Raw genomic sequence first — 22,070 nt, forward strand, 5'->3', positions numbered from 1 at the left:
ATTGTGGTGTACATCTTGCTAAGAGATGCACTCTTGCTGGCTTTCAAGAAACAAGCCACCATGCTCTGAGCAACAATATGGAAAGTACAAGAAATGAAGGGTAGCTTCTAGATGATAGTCAGCCAAACCTGACTGTCTCCTTGGTCTGGGTGACTTCATAGAACTGAATGCTGCTAACATGAGCCCAGAAGCAGATGCTTCTTCAGTCAGTCCTAGATAAGAACAGCCCTGGCCAGTGACTTGCCTGCAACCTTGTGGAAGATGCAGCTCGGCAAGAATGTACTCCTAAGCTACATTAACTAAGAGATAATAAATATGTATTGCTTTAAGTCACTAAGTTTGTGACATTATTACACAGCAGTAGAAAACTAATACAGGCAATTCTTGACTAAGAGATGTCATGACTTATGATATAACTATAAATATTTTTGTCATTCTGATGAGTACAGACATGTTTGTCAGACCACACAGTGTAATATTTGGCTTAAAAATATGGTCTTTGCCCTGGTAGATGGTTAAACTATCTAATGCTATGGGATTGATGCAATGCCTCCAGTGTCTTTTCTTTATGGTTGCCCAAGTGAATTGTAATTTCAAGGACATATTAGCCTATTTGGCAGAGGTTGGCAACCTGCTGCACTCATGCCTGTGGAGCCCCTGAGGCAGGGTGAGCAACTTAAGTCCTGCTGGTTCACTTAAGCATCTGAGGACCCAGGCTCCTTATCTGATTTCCAATTTCTTTCCTCCCTTCCTCAGCTTCTGAAACCACAGATTCCCTTCCCTTGCCTCTTGAAAAAAAGCCAAGCTTGGAGGTCAAACTGACCTGTGTTCAAATCTGTCACGGCACACCCTATGACTCGGAGTAAAACACTCCTCGTGATGAGCCCAGCCACCATGTAGGTTGTCAGGTGGACTAAATGACTGACAGAACACGTGCTCAGGGAACAGCAGCATCTGTGATTAATTCAAAGCACCTCTTCTTCTATTTCTCCTCATTAGTTCCTAGGACCATGTGGAAGTCACAGCTAATTTGTTTTCATATTTTATTCTCTGTAGCCAAACATTTAAAAGCCCAAATACAACCTCAATTATTCTAGTTAAAGGAGTTTTCCAAACCATGGGAATTTCCAAGAAAAATTAACCATTGGCACAAGAAAGCTCAAATTCAAATGAAAAGATAAAAGTCAGAATTGATATTTATAAAGTAATATTACTGTTACCCTCGACCAACACTTTTCAAAGTTAATTCCCTCAGTTTATTCCCACTTGCCAAACAACTCCCCCTCTTTCTGTCCATACACATAGGCAGACATGAAGCTTCTGCTTATAACAGCAATGGCTTAATCCGTGCCACATACTACCCTAGTTTTTCATAAATTTAACCCTCATCATGTAGGTATTATTATTATCCTCACTTAAGTAACTTGCCCATGTATACTAGTGAGTAGATGACAGAGCTGGATTTGACATTCTGGCAGTTCAGTCCACGTGGTAAGTTCTGGCACAGCATGAGAAATTCACAAGGTGCTTGACAAATGTTGGGTTTACATTCTTGCCCGTCAGCCCCATTGCTCCATCTCGATTTATACTCATCCATTCACAACATCACTGCCATGGTCTCTAGATGTCAGAATAAAACACCCCATGCAGCTCTGATGTTCTCCAAGTTCTGTTATTGGGGAAATGCAGATCCTAACAAGTGCTTAAAGATTTTGAAAGGCAAATGACCATACATATAAACCCAGGAATCTGAATGTGGGTAAACTATTCTATCCAAGAATAGCAAAAGAATGATCCTTCCCTGACACTCCCCACGTTTCCAGCATAATTTATTTTCAAAAATCACAAAATGTTAAAAGAAAGACTTCTGTGGGAACCAAAATGGGAGAGTTTGACATGTGGGGCAGGAGAATGGGAACAGGAAGAGGCAGTCTAGATGCAGAAAGGGAGAACAGAGGAAAGGACAAGGAACACAGAAATGGGAAGAAGGACTCTGGGTCCTAAGTTGGGAATTGGGGTTCCAGCCAAATTTATGGGAAGCTCTGGTGGATCGGAACACCCCAGCCACAACATAACTAGAGTCATCTTCAAGACTCTGCTAAGTACCATGCATAAAATAATTATTTTTACATTTATATTTTTGTGCTAGACTAGTAGTACTCCCAATATCTATTCCCCGTACATCCATAGTCATCAAAGGAATAACCAACTAGCTGAAATCTGTTTCCCAGCCTCATTTGCATATAGATGTGGCCATGGCCAATGAAATACAATATATACAACTTGCATGTAGAGCCTTAAAAAAAGACATACTCTTTCTCCCCACCCCACCCCCACCCCTTTTCTCTTCCTACTAACTAGAACATAGATGTGATGCTGAGTGTGACAGAACCACAAGATGAGAGAGTCTTGGATTCCATCACCCTGGAGCTGCCATCTCAGTCCTGCACTACAGATGTTCAAACAGTTATGGAAGAGAGAAATTAATTTCTACCTTGTTTAAACCTCTGTTATTTTGGAATCTGTTTCAGAAGCCAAACAAGAATTCCAGTTCATATCTTAATAAAATCATGTCAAACTATTTACTACATTTTAGCTGCACAATCACTCTCATGGGGTAGTTAAAACAAGCACACATCTCCTCATTTCAGAAATAGGAAAGCTGATCAAGACCACAGGTAAAAAGTAGTTCTCTTTGCCAAAGAGTGGTTGTGGCTTAATGGACAACCCCGATGGGGACTCAAATTTTATTTGTTAATATATAAATGTGGGGTCCTGTTTGGGTCCTAAGTACATGCAATATGTGGTCATCAGCCTCAGTTGGAAAGAAACTGAAGTAAGTAGGCCAGAATAAGGTTTAGACAGAAAATTATCTTGTTCCTCCAGAAAAGAGAATGGACCAGAGGTCACCTGGCCTCAGAATTTTGGAGTTGGGAAGGTGGGACGAGCCATTTTATAGAAGTTCAGTCCACATGGAGTTAGCAGAGCCAGAATTAGAACCTAGGTCCAGCATTTTTTACACCACCATCTAAACATTCTTATTATTAACTATTGATCAAGCAGAAGCCATGTGTCATTCATCATGCTAGGTTTGTTCTTTGATTTTAGACAGAGAAAGAGAAAGAAAAACATCAACTTGTTATTCCACTTTTTTATGCATTCATTGCTTGTTTCTTGTATGTAACCACAACCTTTGTGTTTCAGGATGATGCTCCAATCAAGTGACCTACCCAGCCTGAGCTTCATGCTAGGTTCTTGATGTAGTAGGTATGGCTTAGAGAATTTATATATTTCCCAGGATAACACAAGCTTTCTAGTGGAAAAGTAGGACTTAATATTTGGAGTCCAATACCTATGAAATTTTCACTACTCTTATGCAACCTCTTTTAAAAGTTCAGCCTTAAGCCCTGGATGGGTCACTCAGTCGGTTGGAGTACTGTCCCAAGGACCAAAATTTGTGGGTTCGATCCCTAGTCAGGGCACATACCTAGGTTTCAGTTTCAATCCCCAGTCAGGGCATGTACGGAAGGCAATCAATCAATGTCCTTCTCCTTCTCTCTCTTTCACTACCTCACCCCCAGGTTGCTTTCTCTAAAATCAAGAAACATATCCGTGGGTGAGAATTTTTAAAAAGAAGTTCAGCTTTAGGCTGAAAAATGAAAGAGGGGTAAACTAACAAGAATAGTCACAAACCCAAGAGCCAGCGCCTTTTTAAGGAAGGCCTGTAGATTGTACAGAAGAGGGAAAACAATACTGTGGAAGGAATATATTATACACAGAACCTCTTCCAAACTGGCCATGATGTGTTGAACTTGTAGGCCCTAGTTCTTCATGGCTTCATTGTAGACAGAAGACACTCCCCACCCACTGACTTTGGGCTTGGCTGTCACATGTACTTTGACAAATTGGATTGAGCAGAAGAAATAATGCACTAGTTCGAAACTGAGGCCTTAAGAGCCCCATCAAACTCCAGCTGGACCTGCAGATCTCTGAAAATAAATGATTGGTTTTGGGGGTGTTTTTGTTTTGTTTTTGTTTTTCATAAATTATTGTTTTTTTAAGCCACTGAGTTTAGGTTGCTTGGTTACCCAGTATCTTTGTGGCAATAGCTTGCTGGTACACTGAGGTAATATGAACTTGCACTTGTCATGTCTCCAATCATTTTAATTTGTACCCTGAATTCCCTTATAAAGCAAAATAATTCAGGATGTTCATCTGATCTGAGAAAGCATGAGAAACTGTCAGGGGCAGAGAAGAGGCATCATTGCTGAAGTGAGAAGCCAGTGCACAAAAAGTTGGTCAGAACTAGAAGTGGTTTGAGGATTCCATTGTTGTAGAACCCACAAAACCCATCACTGGCTGTTTGTTCTAGTCTAGACTACATTCAGAATTAACACGTCATCATGTCAGTTGCTCTAGCTGTCCAGTCAGGAACAATTTTCACTGCCCACACATCTGTATCCCCTGGTCCCTCTGCCCAGTTTCTCTTTGATCTTATAGAGAGCTGTCTGCCAAGTTGTTTTATTCTAGGAGATACTGGAAAAATGCCTGGATTCCTCAAAGGAAATAGGGACACCATCTGCTGAGCCTCAGTTCTACCCCTTCCCACCCATGTGTCCCAGATTACATAGACCTACACCAAAGAACTCCACTCCCCAAATCCCGTTGCCTCTCTCTAGTGACCTAGAAACATGAGGATTTGCCTACCTCTTGAGCCAATGACATTCAGCCTTGTTCCATGATTCCAACAATCTTGTCACTCTCCTTTATTTCTCTCTGCTTTGTCCCATAAAGAGAATAATAATGTACCACCTTCTGGCTAAATTCCACACTTTCTCCTCCATAGACCAGCATCCCATCATCCACAGATCCAATCTTTCCCAGGAAGAACCTGTCAGGCAGCCAGGATAGAAGACTCCTGTGAAAAACAAAGAAAGAGTTACTAACCTCTCAGTAATGTGTGGGTTAGGATGGAAGTCAGGGTAGGAAGCCAGTGATGGTTTGGCCTTCGAAGCTTGACCCAACCCCCTTATCCTGTAGGCTTTCCCTGAACCCTCCAGGTGGACTAAGTATGTATAGCCTTTCTTCATTCTCTGTTGTTCTCATAAACTTTCTCAAATTTTACTAAAAGTAGATCTTTTTCATCTTGGTATCTCTACTTCATAGCCTGATAAATACTTAAAATGGCCCAAATGTTTTATAAAACATAAAATTTGCTCTATTTTACTTGAAAGCCCTAAAATAGTCCTAAGAGTCTGCGATCTCTTATCTGGGATCATCTTTTTTTTACTTTAATTTTCACTTGTTTTTTTGTCATCTCCTATCCCTAATCCCTCCCACCCTTCTTCCATTACCACCACCACACACCATATGCCTGACTTCCCATGTGCTAACCAAGTTCCTGAGCCCTCTCAGACTTACTTCACTGGAGCAGTGACGTCATTCAGATCAATCTAGGCCTTTGGAAGTAAATCATAGAAGCACCAGAGTCCCCAATTAAACCCATCAACTGCCAATTCATATTTAGTCAGTTCAAAGGTGTCAAAATGAACGTCGTCAAACATAGTTGACACAATTATGGTGTGGTCTTCCTGAATCTGAGCCAAGATGGGCTCTTCCCTAGAAGAAGAATGGGTAACAAACCCAGACTGAACATGAGGGTAGGCAGCAGAAGCAAGCAGACAAAGCTGGTCCAAGCACCTTGCCCTGACCTTGAGCACTTTCTTCATTTAGGCTATGCTGGGTGGTGAGAGGAACTCTCCAGAGTCCAGAAGAGCTCTGCAGTTTGGGGGATAGCTGGGGATGTTAGAAGCTGACCCATGTCAAAAGTATATTTGAAATCAGCAGCCAAACACTACACCCAAGCCACTGAGAACCAGGACCATCACTATTCTATAAGAATTTACATTATCTCTTTTGTCTCCCTGTTTCCAGAATGATGTCTCTTTACTATCTGATTTCCTACATTCTCCAAAGAACACGGCTGTCTTTGTAGCATGGAATTTCAGGTCTGGGAAAACCTTAGGAATTACAAAAAGGTAATCTCTTCATTTTAAAGATAAGGACTTGAATATCAAGTTAAGTGAAGTGATGTATACAAAGTCACAAAGTATTTGGTAAAATCAGGGTTGGAATAAGTGTCAACAGTGAAGACCACTGGTTTTTTTTTTCCTCTAGCTCTAGATTACTATGCTTAGCCAACCAAAATCCTTGAGTAAGAGCATCCCATCTTAGTAGCTGCCCTTTGTTTAAGGTCTGGTGTCGGCTTTCCTTATTTCCACACTACCCTATCTTGTATTCAGCATGTGCAGTATTTCCTTTCTCCCCTTTTTCAGGGGAAGAAACCTCCTGGAGCTTTACCAGGCTACGTTCACTTCAACATGAGCATCCAAGATGGCAACCACATTAGCCGTGGCCACTTCCTGGCCAATGTTGTGTGCTCGAGCAAGACCTTTTCTCCTTGTGTGCTGGACTATTTTCAGTAGTTGTGGATACTTCTCGTTGTAAAGCTTAATACTCTTGTTCAAGTTTGCCTTTAGTTCTCCTGCCAACGATAGGCACACCTATAGAAATTCTGAGTGCAATAATCAATTTGGTACAGAAAGTTTATACTATTCTACATATAATAGTGGTTGAACTACCTCCAGCTTAGGATGAGCAATTCTACAACCTTGATTGTTTCCCCTGCAACTACCTCTCCTCCCTTCCATTTTCAGGCTTACTATTACCATTTTTAATCTCCTTTCCCTCGAAGTTAAACTACCTTAAATAATAATACTGCTTACTATTTGCCAGTGTATACAAGCTTTATGTACATTGAGAAATTTTAACAAGAATAAGTAGGACAGACCTGACCTAACTGAGGTAGAAATGCTGATGGTCAGACATTGCAGACAGCTTGCAACATCTTCTCTCCTGCAACACGCAAGATTTTCTAGAGAAAACAGCACCCTGGCTGGTGTAACTCATGGATTGAGCGCAGGCCTGCAAACCACATGATTGCGGTTCAATTCCCAGTCAGGGCACATGCCTGGGTTGCAGGCCAGTTCCCAGTTCTCAGCAGGGGATGCATGAGAGGCAACCATACATTGATATTTCTCTCCCTCTCTCCTTCCCTTCCCCTCTAAAGATAAATAAATAAAATCTTTTTAAAAAAGATTTTCTAGAGAAAACATAAACAACTGAAATTCTTTTGTCATGTGTTAGCTATTCCTACTTGGCCTACTCAAGGACCAACTGGGACAAAATGCCCAAATTGAACTATTTTCCAACTTTTAGCTAATGAATTTATCTCCCTAATTATGCAAACAAGATTTGCTATTCCCAGGTTGCTTACAGCTGTTTTCATCCCACTCTCACCTCCCTTTATAAAGTTTGTCTGTGCATTTGTTCTTTGGCTGAGCCTACCCATTGAATTTCTCATATGTATGAAAACAACTTGGATGAAAATCACTCAGCAGGGTTTAAAATATCTAACCAAATGACTCCCTGATAATACTAATTCATTTAATTCTCAAAGAATCCTATGAGAAAGACACTTCTGTATCCCCACTTCACAGATGAAAAACTGACTCACAGAGAGGTTAAGAAACTTATTTAAGTCATACATCTAGTAAGTGGCATGCCTAGGTGTGGGCCCTGTTATGTTTACCCACCATGCCATGCTGCCTCAAGAATTATGTATGTGTTTGGTTGGGTTTATCAAGATTTCCCTCCATCTCCTCTCCCTGACTCCTACCCCTCATTGCCAAGGTATGAGATTCTTTCTGGTTCCTTTCTCAGAGGAAGAGTAGATTTGTGACTCCTAGAGTGATCAGGACCTGGAATCAAAACTGACAGGACTATGGTACTAAAAATTTTACCCATTTTAGAACTTTCCCTGTTGCACTCCAGGGTTACTGACTCAACTATTGAAGGTGTTACAGAGAGCCAATGGACCTGAAGAATGTTTGCTCCTACTGAAAGAAACAGAAGGTGGAAACACCATACATTCACTCAGTCACTGCTTTCAGAAGGGGTTGACACATTTTTTCCTTCCTCTGCTGCCACCATAGCATCTGTGAAAGAACTTTCAGCAAAGCAGGGCAAAAACAAAAGAGCAGGTTCTAGAGTTCACCTTTGACTGCTCCCACCCTGCAGGAGATGGAATCATGAATTCTGCCCACTTGGAACAATTTCTTCAGGAAAGAATTAAAGTGAATGGAAAAGCTGGAACTCTCAGTAGAGGGTGTACATCTATTAAAAGGAGCAAGACCAAGCCCTAGCTGGTGTAGCTCAGTGGACTGAGCATGGGCCTGTGAAGCAAAGGGTCACTGGTTCGATTCCCACTCAGGGCACATGCCTGGGTTTCGGGCCAGGTCCCCAGTAGGGAACACATGAGAGGCAATCACACACTGATGTTTCTCTCCCACTCTTTGTCCTTCCCTTCCCCTCTCTCTAAAAATAAATAAGTAAATAAAATATTTTTTAAAAGAAACAAGACCAAGATTACCATAATATCTGAGGTTCCTTTTTAAAAAAATATTTGAAGAATAATCTGTTTGATAGGTTACATGTAGCTGCTAACAGTGAAGAGAGTTAGGAATTATGTTAGTGCCAGGTAAACCAGGATGAAAGAAAGAAGAAAGATGAGGATCAAAACTCATCTACCTAGAATATTTTGCATCAGTCCTTGAATTAAACTTAAATTTGGAAACCAAAATAGTGGGGCAGGGGCAGTAAAGGAAAGGGAAGGAAAGAAGAGGGGAGGGGAGAGGAGGGGAAGGGAGAGGGGAATGAAAAAGAGAAAAGAAAAAAAAATAAGAAAAGAGGAGGGATTACCATAGACCCTGGATATCTAGACTATAATTTGGGTTCCCTCACTCTCTAATTCTGTGTCACTTACCATTTGAGGATCTCTGTTTCCAAAAACACAGAAGGCTGGATAACATGTCAATATCCTTCTAATCCCAAAATTCTATGAGTTGGTAGATTCTGAGTCACCCTGTCAGAAATAATGCCTATAGTCCAACATATGAATTAAAGATGCTCTATGGATCTTCTAAAGTAAACCTATGCTCCTTTCTCAGTCTTGCTCTCCAATTGGTACTGCCCCCACCACCACACTTCCCCCAGAATCTTTTCTTTCAGGCTGGTCAACTCAGGGTGCTTCTAGCTTCTGTATCTTTGCTCACATTTTTTCTCCACTCCCTATCTCCCCCTCCCCACACAACCAGTCTCCCTCTGTTTTTTTTTTTTTCTTTTCAAATTCTAGCAAATTTTCAAGTCCAAATCCAAGACTCCCTCCTCCAGCAAGACTTCCTAGGTCATCCCAACCATTTCTGGGCTTTCTTGCACTCACTGACAGCTCACTCAGTTTGGTACACTACTTTTCATACACTGCAGTGTCTTCATACGTCTGTCTTACCTCATCAATTAAAATGGGAACTTTTAAAATCACTGACATTCTCTTCCATGTCTAATGCCTGGCACATGGTAAAAACTCAAAAAATAGTTGTTGGTTGATGAATTTGTCCAGAATTGGACAGAAAATACAGGGTTCCACCTACATTAAATTAATTTCTGAAAAACTTAAGTTAGCTCTGTTGACACTTGAAACATTTGGCCTGATGCAAATTAAGCTTTATATCTAGGGAAAAATAGGATGGAAATACACCTTTAATACCTGGTTGTGGCATTCTAACAGTTCTTCAAATGATACTGAGATAAACAAGGAGTAATAATGCTAGCTAACATTTACTGGGAGCAAGCCCTGTTCTGAGGATATTATATGTTTGATGTAATATGATATGTGTTTGATGTTATATGATATGTGTTATTTAATCCTTAGAATAGACTTATCAGGTAGGCGCTATTATTTCCCCCAGGTCACAGATGAGGAAAAGGGGGCATAAAGTAGCTGAGTGACTTACCCTCAAAGTCACATGAATAGTAAGTTTCTCTTGTGGTATGCAAGGTACAGACCGCCAATTACTTTTCTCAGTTAATACAAAACAGATTTTTGAGTTATGTTAAGTGTAGGCTTAGTCTAGCCAATGCTTCCATGCTTAATGAGAGAGAAGCTGATTCCTGTCCCAGTGACAAAAGTCAAAGAATGATTAACAATTCCCTCTTCCGTGCCCATCCAAATAAAATATCTCTATGGAAAACATAAATGAGTTCCCAACCGACATAAGAAGGATATGTTATATGATATGGGCACAGTATAGAACAATAGAGGGTTTTGTTATGTTTTTACCCTATGTTTATAATCATATATTTTTATTTCATTGTTCCACGTGAAAAAGTCTTGAATTACTTCTTATCTGCTCCTCATAGAATGTTGACTGATGGAGTCACTAATTTTTTTCATAGAAAAAGATACATTCAGAGATCCTTCAGGTTAGCCGCTGCATATGCCCCATAAAGAAGCTGAGGCCCAGAGAGGTGAGTGACTTGCCTCAGGTCATCTCAGAAGCAGGCAGTGGAGCTAGGGTCTCTTCAGGTGTCCAGAACAGAGGTCTTTCTCATTAAGTTCCTCATTTTTGCTTAAAAACCAAATGTGAAAGTTTATGTTGATCTCCATCCCTAGAAATAAATGCTGTCAGCCATTCTCTTTTCTTTGCTTTTTGGTGGATTTTGCTTAGGAATTGTACCTTCCCATTTTTTGTGCAATTATATTGGAAGGGCAAGAGAGGAAGGTATTAAACCATGAAAAAGAATGCTTTTAGTGTCTGGAAATCAAAAAGAGAAAGTGTAAGAAGTCATTTGTCTCTTCTTCTCAGGTTGAATTGCCCCTAATTTGAAGCTGCAGTAACCTGTCTGGTACTTAAAGATGCTCAGAGAAGGCCCTGGCTGGTGTAGCTTGGTGGATTGAGCATAGGCCTGTGAACCACATGATCGCAGCTCAATTCCCAGTCAGGGCACATGCCTGGGTTGCAGGCCAGTTCCCGGCTCCCGGTTCCTGGCAGGGGATGAATGAGAGGCAATAATACATTGATGTTTCTCTCTCTCTCTCTCTCTCTCTCTCTCTCTCTCTCTCTCCTTCCCTTCCCATCTAAGATAAATAAATAAAATCTTTTAAAAAAAAGATGCTCAGAGAAGGAGCAACTATGCCTCCCCCAGGTTGCCATTCCACAGTCCTTACTGTTAGAAATTTCCCCCTTATTGCTAGCCCAAATCTGTGGGTTTACGACTGAATTCTATTTCTTCTGTTTGACACCCCAAATTAATAAAACTAAGATCTAACACTTGCTGAGTGGGTACTGTGTGCTAAATGCTATTCGTAAACCATGTGTTATATCAATGAAGACAGTGGCTAGCTCTAGCTCTAGCCACTGAAGTTTATGGTCAAATCTCAGTTCTGTTGTTTACCAGCTGTTTGATGTTAAGCAAGTTCCTTGACCAGACTATGCCTTAGTTTTTTGCATCCATGAACTAAGCAAAGAAGTGGCTCCTTCCCCATAGGATTTTTTTCATGGTTAAAGTAGTTAATATAAGTAAGGTGCTAAGAACAAACTATATTAGCTATGATTGTTACCTCATTTAATTCTCATTACAGTCTACAAAATAGTTTATCATCAACATCCATATTTTGCAAATAAGAAAACTGGAGGATAGAGAAGTTAAGTTACTCAAGAGCACAGAGCTTATAAACGGGGAACTTGAATTCTGAAACCCCAGAAAGCAAGGACTCAGGTTTACCCACTACCTCCCAGTTCTCCATGTGTCCTCCTTGGGTGGGTTAGACCAGGCTGGGGAGGGGGCACGCTGCCAGCAAAAGATATTGCCACTGTAAAGAGTCTCAGCATCCAAAGCTCCTTTTTTCTCTGGGCTTAAATACCTGGAAGATTGCTTTTTTCCTCAAAAGGAATGAATTGAATCCAATCTTAGTGTCTGAGACTCTCCATTGGACCCCACTTTACTCCCTCAGGCCTCTCGCATGGTACATAGACAGGGCACAGGTGGCTTTGGAGTCCTGGGCACACAGTCCCGGGCTTGGCTCAGCTCTACCACTGACCAGCCTCGAAATCTGGGCACACTATGTGTTCTGTCTATCTTCATTAACTCATCTGTGCAATTGCAATGATGATCCTCTGTGTTGACTTTGTGAAGATTAATGTGCCCAGTGCAAACAGGGATCAATAAATGACTCCTTTCTTTTTCATATATGAGGAGTCCAAAGTGTCCTAAACTCTATGCTAAAGCCCCTTTCCAGCCTAGCACAGTTGATAAATGGTCATTTTTACTACTATTCCTTGATCAAGCTGCTCACCATTTTAGCTAAAATTGTCCATCAAGATGATCTCCTTCAGCAATCTCAAGGGGGGGTCCAACTGATGATACCAGCAATGGCCCATTGTATACTGGACATTCATGAATATGAGGATGACATTGAGGGATGGGAGTTGTGAGGGATATGTCTTCTAAAGACACCTATAAGAGACCATTTTTTACTTTTAAAAATTACTTAAACATTACTATCTATTGCTTAATAATATATAGGTATATTACTATCTATAGTGAATCTATTGCCTCACTATACATATTGTTATTGTATTAATCAACGTGCCATCTCCCCAGTCTCATTAGAATGGAAAACTCTCTCTTGCTCATTTTCTATTAATTTATCCCAAATTCTCTTGTTATAAGGACAAAATCCATTTCTTTTTCATTACTCTTCAGTAGACATTTCCACTTGAACATTCAACATGCCCCAACAGAAATTCCTATTTCTCCTCACTCCCCAAATTAGCTTCCTTGCCAGATGCCTTCTTTCTGTCTTTACCACCACCCTTCCCCTGTGTTCTTAGACCTTCAGTCATTTTTGACATCACAACCTTCTACTTCATCACTACAGAGAGATAGCAAACTATCCAAGGAATTGTGCTTGACGCATTTTTAAATATCGTAGTTTACATTTATTAATGCTTACCATATGCTAGGCACTGGCTTACTCTTTTTTTAACATTTTTACTGACATACATTTTAAATATGATAAAATTTACCCATTAAAAGTAAACAATTCAGTGTTTTTAATAATATTCAGATTTGACCAAACATCACCACCAATCAATTTTTATAACACTTTCACCACACTATAAAGAAATCCAATATCCATTTTCAGTCATTCTCCAATTCTCTCCAAGTCCATTCCACTCCCAGGCACCTCAGCCACAGGCAACCACTGATTAGTGACTTACTTTCTATCTCTGTAGAATTGCCTATTCTGGACTTTTTATATAATTAGAAATACACAATATGTGACCTTTTGTGACTAGTTTCTTTCACTTCACATAATGTTTTCAAGGTTTATCAATTTTACAGCATGTATCAGTATTTCACTGCTTTTTTTATTATTGAATAATATCTCATTGCATGAATATGCCACATTTACCCATTTATAAGTTATTGGACATGAGAAGGTTTCCACTTTTGGCTGTTAATGCCACTGTGAACACTCTTAAACAAGTTTTTGTGTTGGTATGTTTCTGTTCCACTTACATACATACCTAAGAGTGCAATTGCTAAATCATATGATAACTCTGTGTTTAACATGTTGACCCTGAAAAGAAAGATTCATTTGATGTGAACCCGAAGCAGGAATTTACTTGCTGAGATGGACTCCCTATGGTCAACTGAGGGCTCAAATTCTACAAATAATAGAGCCTAGTGGCCATTTGCTGACAGGGGCTTCTTGCATACTGTGTACACTGGGAAGAACCTCAGACTGAACTCTCAGCTTCCAGCTTTCACACTATGCCCAGTGTGTCCACACCATCTTAGTCAACCACTGCAGGGAAGGAAACTCTGGTTTAGTATTTCTCCCAACAGACTGAGACCTGCCCTATCCAATCAGAATTGCACAGTTTGGATACCTCATTCACATAAAATGGACCTAATTAAGAGTCTGGGCATGGAACTTTTGCTATAAAAGATACTTGCCCTTTGTCTTGGTGGAATACAATTTAGGTTGCTACATAAATGTATCTTCTGGGCTGCAGCTGTTTATTGCACAAATCAATGCTTTCTATTCTTGATTATAGTCTAAAATTAATTTTGTTTAACAAACAATTCATTGAACTGCCATACTGTTTTCCAAAGTGGCTTACCATTTTATATTGCTATCAGTAATGAATGAGCATTCAAATTTCTCCACATCTTGGACATTTGTCATTTTCCATCATTTTGATGATTGTCATCCCAATGGATGTGAAGTATTATCTCACTGTGATTTTGATTTCCATTTCTGTAATAATTAATGATGTTGAGCAACTTTTCATTGCTTGTTTGGCCATTTGCATATGTTCTTTAGGACAATGTCTAAGTCCTTTGTTTATTTTAAATTTAGTTATTTGTCTTTTTATTATTGAGTAGTAAGAGTTACTTATGTATTCTACATTCAAGTACCTTATTGGATATATGGCCTGCAAATATTTCTTTAATTCTGTGAGGGGTTTCTTTTTACATTTTTTATTATATTATTTGTAGCAAAATATTTTTTCCATTTGGATGTTCAACTTTTCCATCTTCTCTTTTATCTCCTATGCTTTTGGCATCATATCTAAAAACCACTGTCTAACCCATAGTCAAAATTTTCTCTTATAATGTATTCTTCCAAGAGTTTTATGGTTTTACCTCTTACATTTAAATATATGACCATTTTGAGTTACTGTTTATGTATGTGTGATACAGGATTCCAACTTGATCTTTTTTGTATGTAAATCCCCAGTTGTCCCAATAACATTGTTGAAGAAACTATTAATTTCCCTAATGAATTGTCTTGGCACTTGTGAAAAAGAAAAACCCTCCTGTTTGTTTCTTTCTCACTACTCACAATGAAAATTATGGTGACCAGATGTGTATAGGGTTTTCCCATATTAAAGAATTCTGTGCCACCAAACAGGGTGTCCTACAGTTTAACTCAGTTCTGACACTGTCTACCTGAAGTCATCAGATCCTACAGGTTATGGCCTCAGGCTCACAAAACTACCCCCAACCCACTCCAGAGGCTAGTCACAAAAAGTCCAGGTTGTTACTTATGTTTCTGACCTACTGCTGCTGTAAATTCTCATGATCCTATGTTGGGGTTAGATTAAATTGCTAAGGGTCTCACAGAACTCAGAAAATCAGTTTACTTACTAGATCACCAGTTTATCACAAAAGATATTAAAAGATATGAATGAATAGCCAGATAGATACACAGGTCCACAGGGGTCCCAAGCACAGAAGCATCTGTCCTAGTGGAGCCTGGGGTACAGTACACTGCTGGCATATGTATAGATTCTTGTTCGTCAACCCAGAGACTCTCTGAATCTCATAGTTTATGGATTTCTGTGGAGGCTTCATTATTTAGGCATAGTTGATTAAATCATTGGCCTTGCACTAAGCAATAGTTTCTTAGGTATAACACCAAAAGTCAATGCAGTCAAAGAAAAAAAGAAACAGATAAATTGGACATCATCAAAATTAAAAACTTTTGTGAATCAAAAAGCCATCCAAAAAGTGAAAGACAACCCACAGGGGAGAAAACATTTGAGAATCATATGTCTAATAGAAACCTCTATCCAGAATATATAAAAAATACTTGCAACTCAACAATACAATGACAGATAAACCAATTTTTTAAAGGACAAAGTCTCTGAATAGACATTTCTCCAAAGGAGGTATACATATGGCCAATGGGCATGTGAAAAGATGTTCAGCATCATTAGACATCAGAGAAATTTAAATCAAAACCACAACAATATAGTACTTCATACCCATTAGGGTGGTTATTATCAAAAGATGGATAATAAGAATTGTTGAGAAGAATCTGGAAAAACTAGGACTGCCATACACTGCTGGAGGAAATGTAAAGTGATGCAGTAACTTTGGAAAACAGCCTGGCAGTTCCTTGAAAGGTTAACTGCAGACTTATCATATGACTCAGAAATTCTATTCCTAGGAATTCTATTCCTACTCCCAAGACAAATGAAAACATATGTCCACACAAAAACTTGTACATGAATGTTCACAGCAACATAATAGTCAAAAAGGGGAAACAATACAAATGTCCATCAAATCATGAAGAGATAAACATAACATGGCATATCACTACAATAAAATGTTATTTGACAATAAAGGAATGAAATATGACACCTGCTATAACATGAGTGGCACTCGAAAACATTATGCTAAGTAGGAAAAGCCAGGCACAAAAGACCCAATATTCCGCGATTCCCTTTAGATGAAATGTCCAAAAGAGGCAAATCCTTATGGACAAAAAGTAAACTAGTGGTTGCCAAGGACTGAGGAAATTGTGAGTAAAAGGGAGCGGCTGTTAATGGGTATGGGATTTCTTTTAGAATTTAAAATGTTTAAATTTGATTATGGCAATGATGCAGAGTTCTTTGAATAAATAAAACCCATGAAATTGTACACTTTAATGGGTGAATTATATGGTATCTGAATTATATCTCAACGCAAGTATTTTTAAAACTTATGAAAAAAAGTAGGAGAAGCAGAAAAAGAAAAGGCAATAAAAAGGGAAAACAGAAGAAGAAAGAGAGGGAAGCCTCTGTGAGTTAAAATTAATAACAAAGAGAAATCCAAGCAGAGAATCGGAGGAAAACACCAGGGGAAGAAGTAGAGCTGTAACTCCAGTGTGGCCTGCACAAATTCTTCCTTTTCCTGAGCCTTGGTTTCTTCATCTGTACAATTATGAATTAGACCCCTCATATTAGAATTCTCAAGGGTGTATGTTTTTTTGACATTTTGGCACATATCCAAGAGTCTGTACATATTTGGATCAGTTACCTTTTTTGAGCTGCCAGTATAAAATGGATTAAAAACAAAGACTCTGCTTAGTACTACCAAACCAGTATTACAGGAAATGTTGAAGGAGCTTCTTAAAAAAGAAGAACATAGTTATGAAAAATAAAATGGCAAATGGGAGGGAGGTGGGGAGCATGGGGCAGGGGGCAGGCAGGGTTGGGAATATAAGACAGAAGGCTGTACTTGAACAAGAATTAAATAAAAAAATTATTTGAAAAAATTAAAATAAATAAATAAAATAAAATAAAATAAAATGGCAGTAAATACATACTTATCAAGAACTTTAAATGTAAATAGATTAAGTTCTCCAATCAAAAGACATAGGGTAGATGAATGATTAAGAAAACAAGACCATACAGATGCTGTCTGCAAGAGGCTCACCTCAGAATGAAAGACACACACAGACTGAAAGTAGAAGGATAAAAACAGGTATTTCATGCAAATGGTGATAAAAAACTGGAGTAGCAATATTTATTACATCAGACGAATTAGACTTTAAAACAAAGGTTATAATAAGAGACAAAGAAGTGCATTACATGTGATAAAGGGATTAGTTACCCAACTTAGGAGCATCTAAATACAGAAAGCAAATCTTCATGAACATTAAAGGAGGGATCAATAGTCATAGTAGGAGATTTTAACCCCCCATTGATATCAATGGATAGATCTTCCAGACAGAAAATCAAGGAAACAGCAGCTTTAAATGACACACTAGACCAGATGGATTTAATTGATATTTTCAGAGCATTATACCACAAACCAGCAGAATATACATTATTTTTAAGTGCATATGAAACATTTTCTAGGGTAGACCATATTTTAAGACACAAAATAAGTCTAAATAAATTTGCATTTGAAATAATATCAACCGTCTTCTTTATCACATAGGTAAGAAACTAGAAATCGACTACAAGAAAAAAAATTGAAAAATATACAAACACATGGAGGTTGAATAACATGCCACTAAATAATGAATAGACTGAAAATGAGATCAAGAAATAAAATGATACCTTCAGACAAGTGAAAATGAAGACATAACAACCCCAAATCTATTGGACACAGTGAAAGTGTGAGTTTTATTTGTTGAGAGGAAATCTCAAGAAACAAGAAAAATCTCAAATAAACTATCTAACCTTACACCTAAAGAAACTGGGGGTGGGGGGAGCTCAAAGTAAATAGAAGGAAGGAAATAATAAAGAATGGAGATAAAAGAAATAGAGTATAAAATAATAATACAATAGAGCAACAAAACCAGGAGATGATTCTTTGAAAAGATAAACAAGATGGATAAACCTTTGATTTGACTCATCAAGAAAAGGAGAGAGAAGACCCAAATAACTAAAATAAGAAATGAAAGAATAGAAGTAACAAATGACACCACAGAAATATGAATAATTGTAAGAAAATATTATGAACAACTACATGTCAACAAATTGCACAATAAGTAAGAAATGGATAAATTCCTAGAAACACACAGTCTTCCAAAATAGAATCAAGAAGAAACAGAAGATATGAACAAATGAGAACTAATGAAATAGAAATGATAATGATAAAAAACTCCCAACAAATAAAAGTCCTCAACCAGATGGCTTTACAGGTAAATTTTACCACATGTTCAAAGAAGAATTAACACCTATTCTTCTCAAATTATTCCAAAAATTCAAGAGGAGGAAAGATTCCCAAACTCATTTTACATGGCCAGTATTATATTAATTTCAAAACCAGATAAAGACACTAGAAAGAAAGTAAATTATACACCAACACTCTTGATAAATATAGATCCAAAAATCTTCAACAAAATATTACCAAACCAAATCCAGCAATACATTAGAAAGATCATGCCTCATGATCAAGTGGGACTTATTCTGGGGATTCAAGGTTGACACAATATCTGCAAATCAATTAATGTGATATACCACATAAATAAAAGGAAGGATAAAAATCATATGAGTCTGTCCAGAAAGCATCCAACCAGGTAATATGAAAAATAGAGACATTTATTGAAGAAGACACAAGATACAGAAACAGTAGGCATAGGACAATGACTCCTCAGTCCCCTTCAAAGTAGGCACCTTGGAACCTCACACAGTTTTCCCAATTGCCATCAGCTGTGCTGTCATATTATCCTGAATCTCGTCCATGGTCTGAAATCTCTTTCCTTTCAAAGGCAATTTTAGTTTGGGGAAAAGCCAGAAGTCAGATGGGAACCAAATCTAGGCTGTAGAGGGGTTGGGTGACCTAGGTGATTTGATGTTTCACTAAAAACAGACTCTGCATGAGACATGATGCATCAGTGGGCACTATAATGATGAACCTGCCAATCACCAGTTGCCCATAGGTGTGGCCTTCTGAATCATCTGAACAGTTTCCATGGAAGAATGTTCAAGCTTAATGCAATATTGGATGAGGATTCATTGCTCTACTTGCTCAGTCATTTTGAGTGTGATGGCCATGCAGTACACATGTTCACTTAATGGCATCTACTGCCCTAATGGCTAGTGCAGTGAGGTTGTCATTGTTCATGCATGCACATTCCAGTCCACTTTCCTTGGCTGCCAGGTTACATGATCATATTAATAGATTCAGAAAAAGGATTTGACAAAATCCAGCACAAATTTATGACAAAAAATTCAGCAAAGTAAAAATATACTGAACATACCTCAACATAATAGAAGCCACATGTGACGAACCCACAGCTAACATTCTACTCAATGGGGAAAAACTAAAAGTGTTTTCCTTAAGATCAGAAGTAATACAGGAATGTCTGTTCTCACCACTATTATTCAACATAGTACTGGAAGTCCTAGCCAGAGTAATCAAACAAGAAAAAGAAAAAAGTCATTCAAATTGGAAAGGAAGAACTGTCATTTTTTGCAGATGACATGATACTGTAATTTAGAGAACCCAAAGGATTCCACCAGAAAACAACTAGAACTGATAAATGAAATCAGTATAATAGCAAAATACAAAGTAAATATTTCAGAAATCTGTTTCATTTTCTACACCAGTAATGAAGCATCAGAAAGGGAAACGATGAAAAAAGCAACCCCATTTACAACTGAATCAACAACAACAACAAACAACAACGACAACAACAAATGTAGGAATAAATTTAACCAAATAGGAAAAAGATCTGTACTTGGAGAACTATAAGACATTGAAGAAAGAAATTGAAAAAGATACAAATAAAGGGAAGCACATACCATGCTCATGGATAAGGAGAATTAACATAATTAAAATGTCTATACTACTCAAAACAATCTACAGATTCAACACCATTCCCATCAAAATACCACTGGCATTTTTCACAGAACCAGAATAAATAATCCAAAAATGTATTTGGAACCTGGATAGCCACAAAAATCTTGAGAAAGAAGAACAAAGTTGAAAGTATGGCATTATAAAAATATCAAACTATACTACAAAGCTATAGTAATCAAACATCATGGTACTGGCATAAAAACAGACAATATAGAATATAGATCAACGGAACAGAACAGAGAGCCCAGAAATAAATTCAAGCCTTTAAATCAATTAATATTTGACAAAGGAGGAAAGACTATAAATTGGGGTAAAGACAATCTATTCAATAAATGATGTTGGGAAAATTGGATAGATACTAGCAAAAAAAATTAAACTAGACCACCTTCTTACACTATACACAAGAATAAACTAAAAATGTTTTAAAGAATTAAATGTTAGACTTGAAATCATAAAAATATTAGAAGAAAGCATAGGCAGTAAAATCTCTGTAATTTCTCACAGCAATATTTTTTCTTATGTGTCTCCTCAGGCAAGGGAAACAAAAGAAGAAATAAATAAATGGGACTACATCGAACTAAAAAGTTTTTGCACAGCAAAGAAACTACCAACAAAACCAAACCAAAAAAAAAAAGAGAAAAAACCCTACTGAATAGAGAAGATATTTGTCAACGATATATTTGACAAGGGGGTTAATGTCCAAAATTTATGTAAAGAACTTATACAACAGAACACCAGAAAAAAACAAACATTCCAACTAAAAAATGGGCAAAGGAACTACTAAATAGACACTTCTCCAAAGAAAACACACAGATGGCCAATAGACATATGAAAAGATGCTCCAAATCACTAATCGTCAGAGGAATGCAAATTAAAACGACAATGAAAGGATTAAGCAGGACAAATTGTTAGTTGCAAAAAAGCCACAGAGATGTAGATTGTACCATGAAGAATATAGTCAGTAATGTCAGGATAATGGGGTATGTGTTCAGGTGGATGCTTGGGGCAGCCAGGGGACCACTCTATAGAATAATGGTTTTCCAGACACTTTCCTATATATCTGAAGTTGGTGTGGAATGGTACTGAATGTAAACTGAGGTTGAAAGTTTAAAAAAATAAACAAACAAACCACAATGAGATACTATCTCACATCTGTCAGAATTGCTATTATCAGTAAATCAATAAAGAAGAACTGTTGGAAAAGATGCAGAGAAGAAAGACCCCTTATGCAACGTTGGTGGGAATGCAGTGTGGTACCTTCACTATGAAAAATGGTATGGAAGGTCTTCAAAGAAAATTGAAAACAGAATTGCCTTCACTTATATTTGAAGAAACTCAAAAAACCAATTTGAAAGATGTGCACCTTTCTGTTTGTTTGCAGCATCATTCGAAAGTGCACCTTTGTGTTTGTTTGCAGCATCATTTGCAATAGCCATGATATGGAAGCAACCCAGCTGTCTATTAATAGACAAACTGATAAAAAAAAAGATGTGGCACATATATACAATGGAATGCCACTTAGCTATAAGAAATAACTAAACCTTATTGTTTGTAAGAGCATAGATGGACCAAGATGATATTGTGCTAAGTGAGATAAGTCAATCAATGGAAGACGAATAGCATAGGATTTCACTTAGATGAGGAGTCTAAAGAACAAAATAAATAAACAAAAAAGAAATACACCTATAGATACAGAGAACAGAATGGTGGTTGCCAGAAAGGAGGAGGGTTGCAGGACTGGGTGAAAAAGGTGAAGCAATTAAGAAGGACAAACTGGGCCCTGTCTGGGTGCCTCAGTTGGTTGGAGCATCATCCAAAAGGTTGTGGGTTTGATCAGACTTAGGTTGTGGATTCCATCCCTGGTTGGGACATATACAAAAGGCAACTGATCTATGTTTGTCTCACACGGATGTTTATCTCTCTTCGCCCCTACTTTCTCTCTCTCTAAAAGCAATAAACATACATCCTTGGGTGAGGATTAAAGAAAAAGAAGAAATACAAATGGTAGTTACAAA

The 22,070-nt window shown here is 38.1% G+C and overlaps 1 protein-coding gene across 1 annotated transcript in view; it reads right to left on the reverse strand.

Annotated features, from left to right (window-relative positions):
• GALNT8 (polypeptide N-acetylgalactosaminyltransferase 8) overlaps window positions 1-22,070 on the reverse strand; it is a 40,242-nt gene that overhangs the window by 12,697 nt on the left and 5,475 nt on the right. The window contains 4 exon segments of the mRNA XM_037064826.1: window positions 4,813-4,918; window positions 5,422-5,619; window positions 6,361-6,544; window positions 12,254-12,414. Of these exon segments, the coding sequence (XP_036920721.1) occupies window positions 4,813-4,918; window positions 5,422-5,619; window positions 6,361-6,544; window positions 12,254-12,414 (649 nt within the window).

This window comes from Sturnira hondurensis, unplaced genomic scaffold (genome assembly GCF_014824575.4).
Source record: "Sturnira hondurensis isolate 20B ecotype Veracruz unplaced genomic scaffold, ASM1482457v3 Scaffold0015509, whole genome shotgun sequence".
NCBI classification, from domain to species: Eukaryota; Metazoa; Chordata; class Mammalia; order Chiroptera; family Phyllostomidae; genus Sturnira; species Sturnira hondurensis.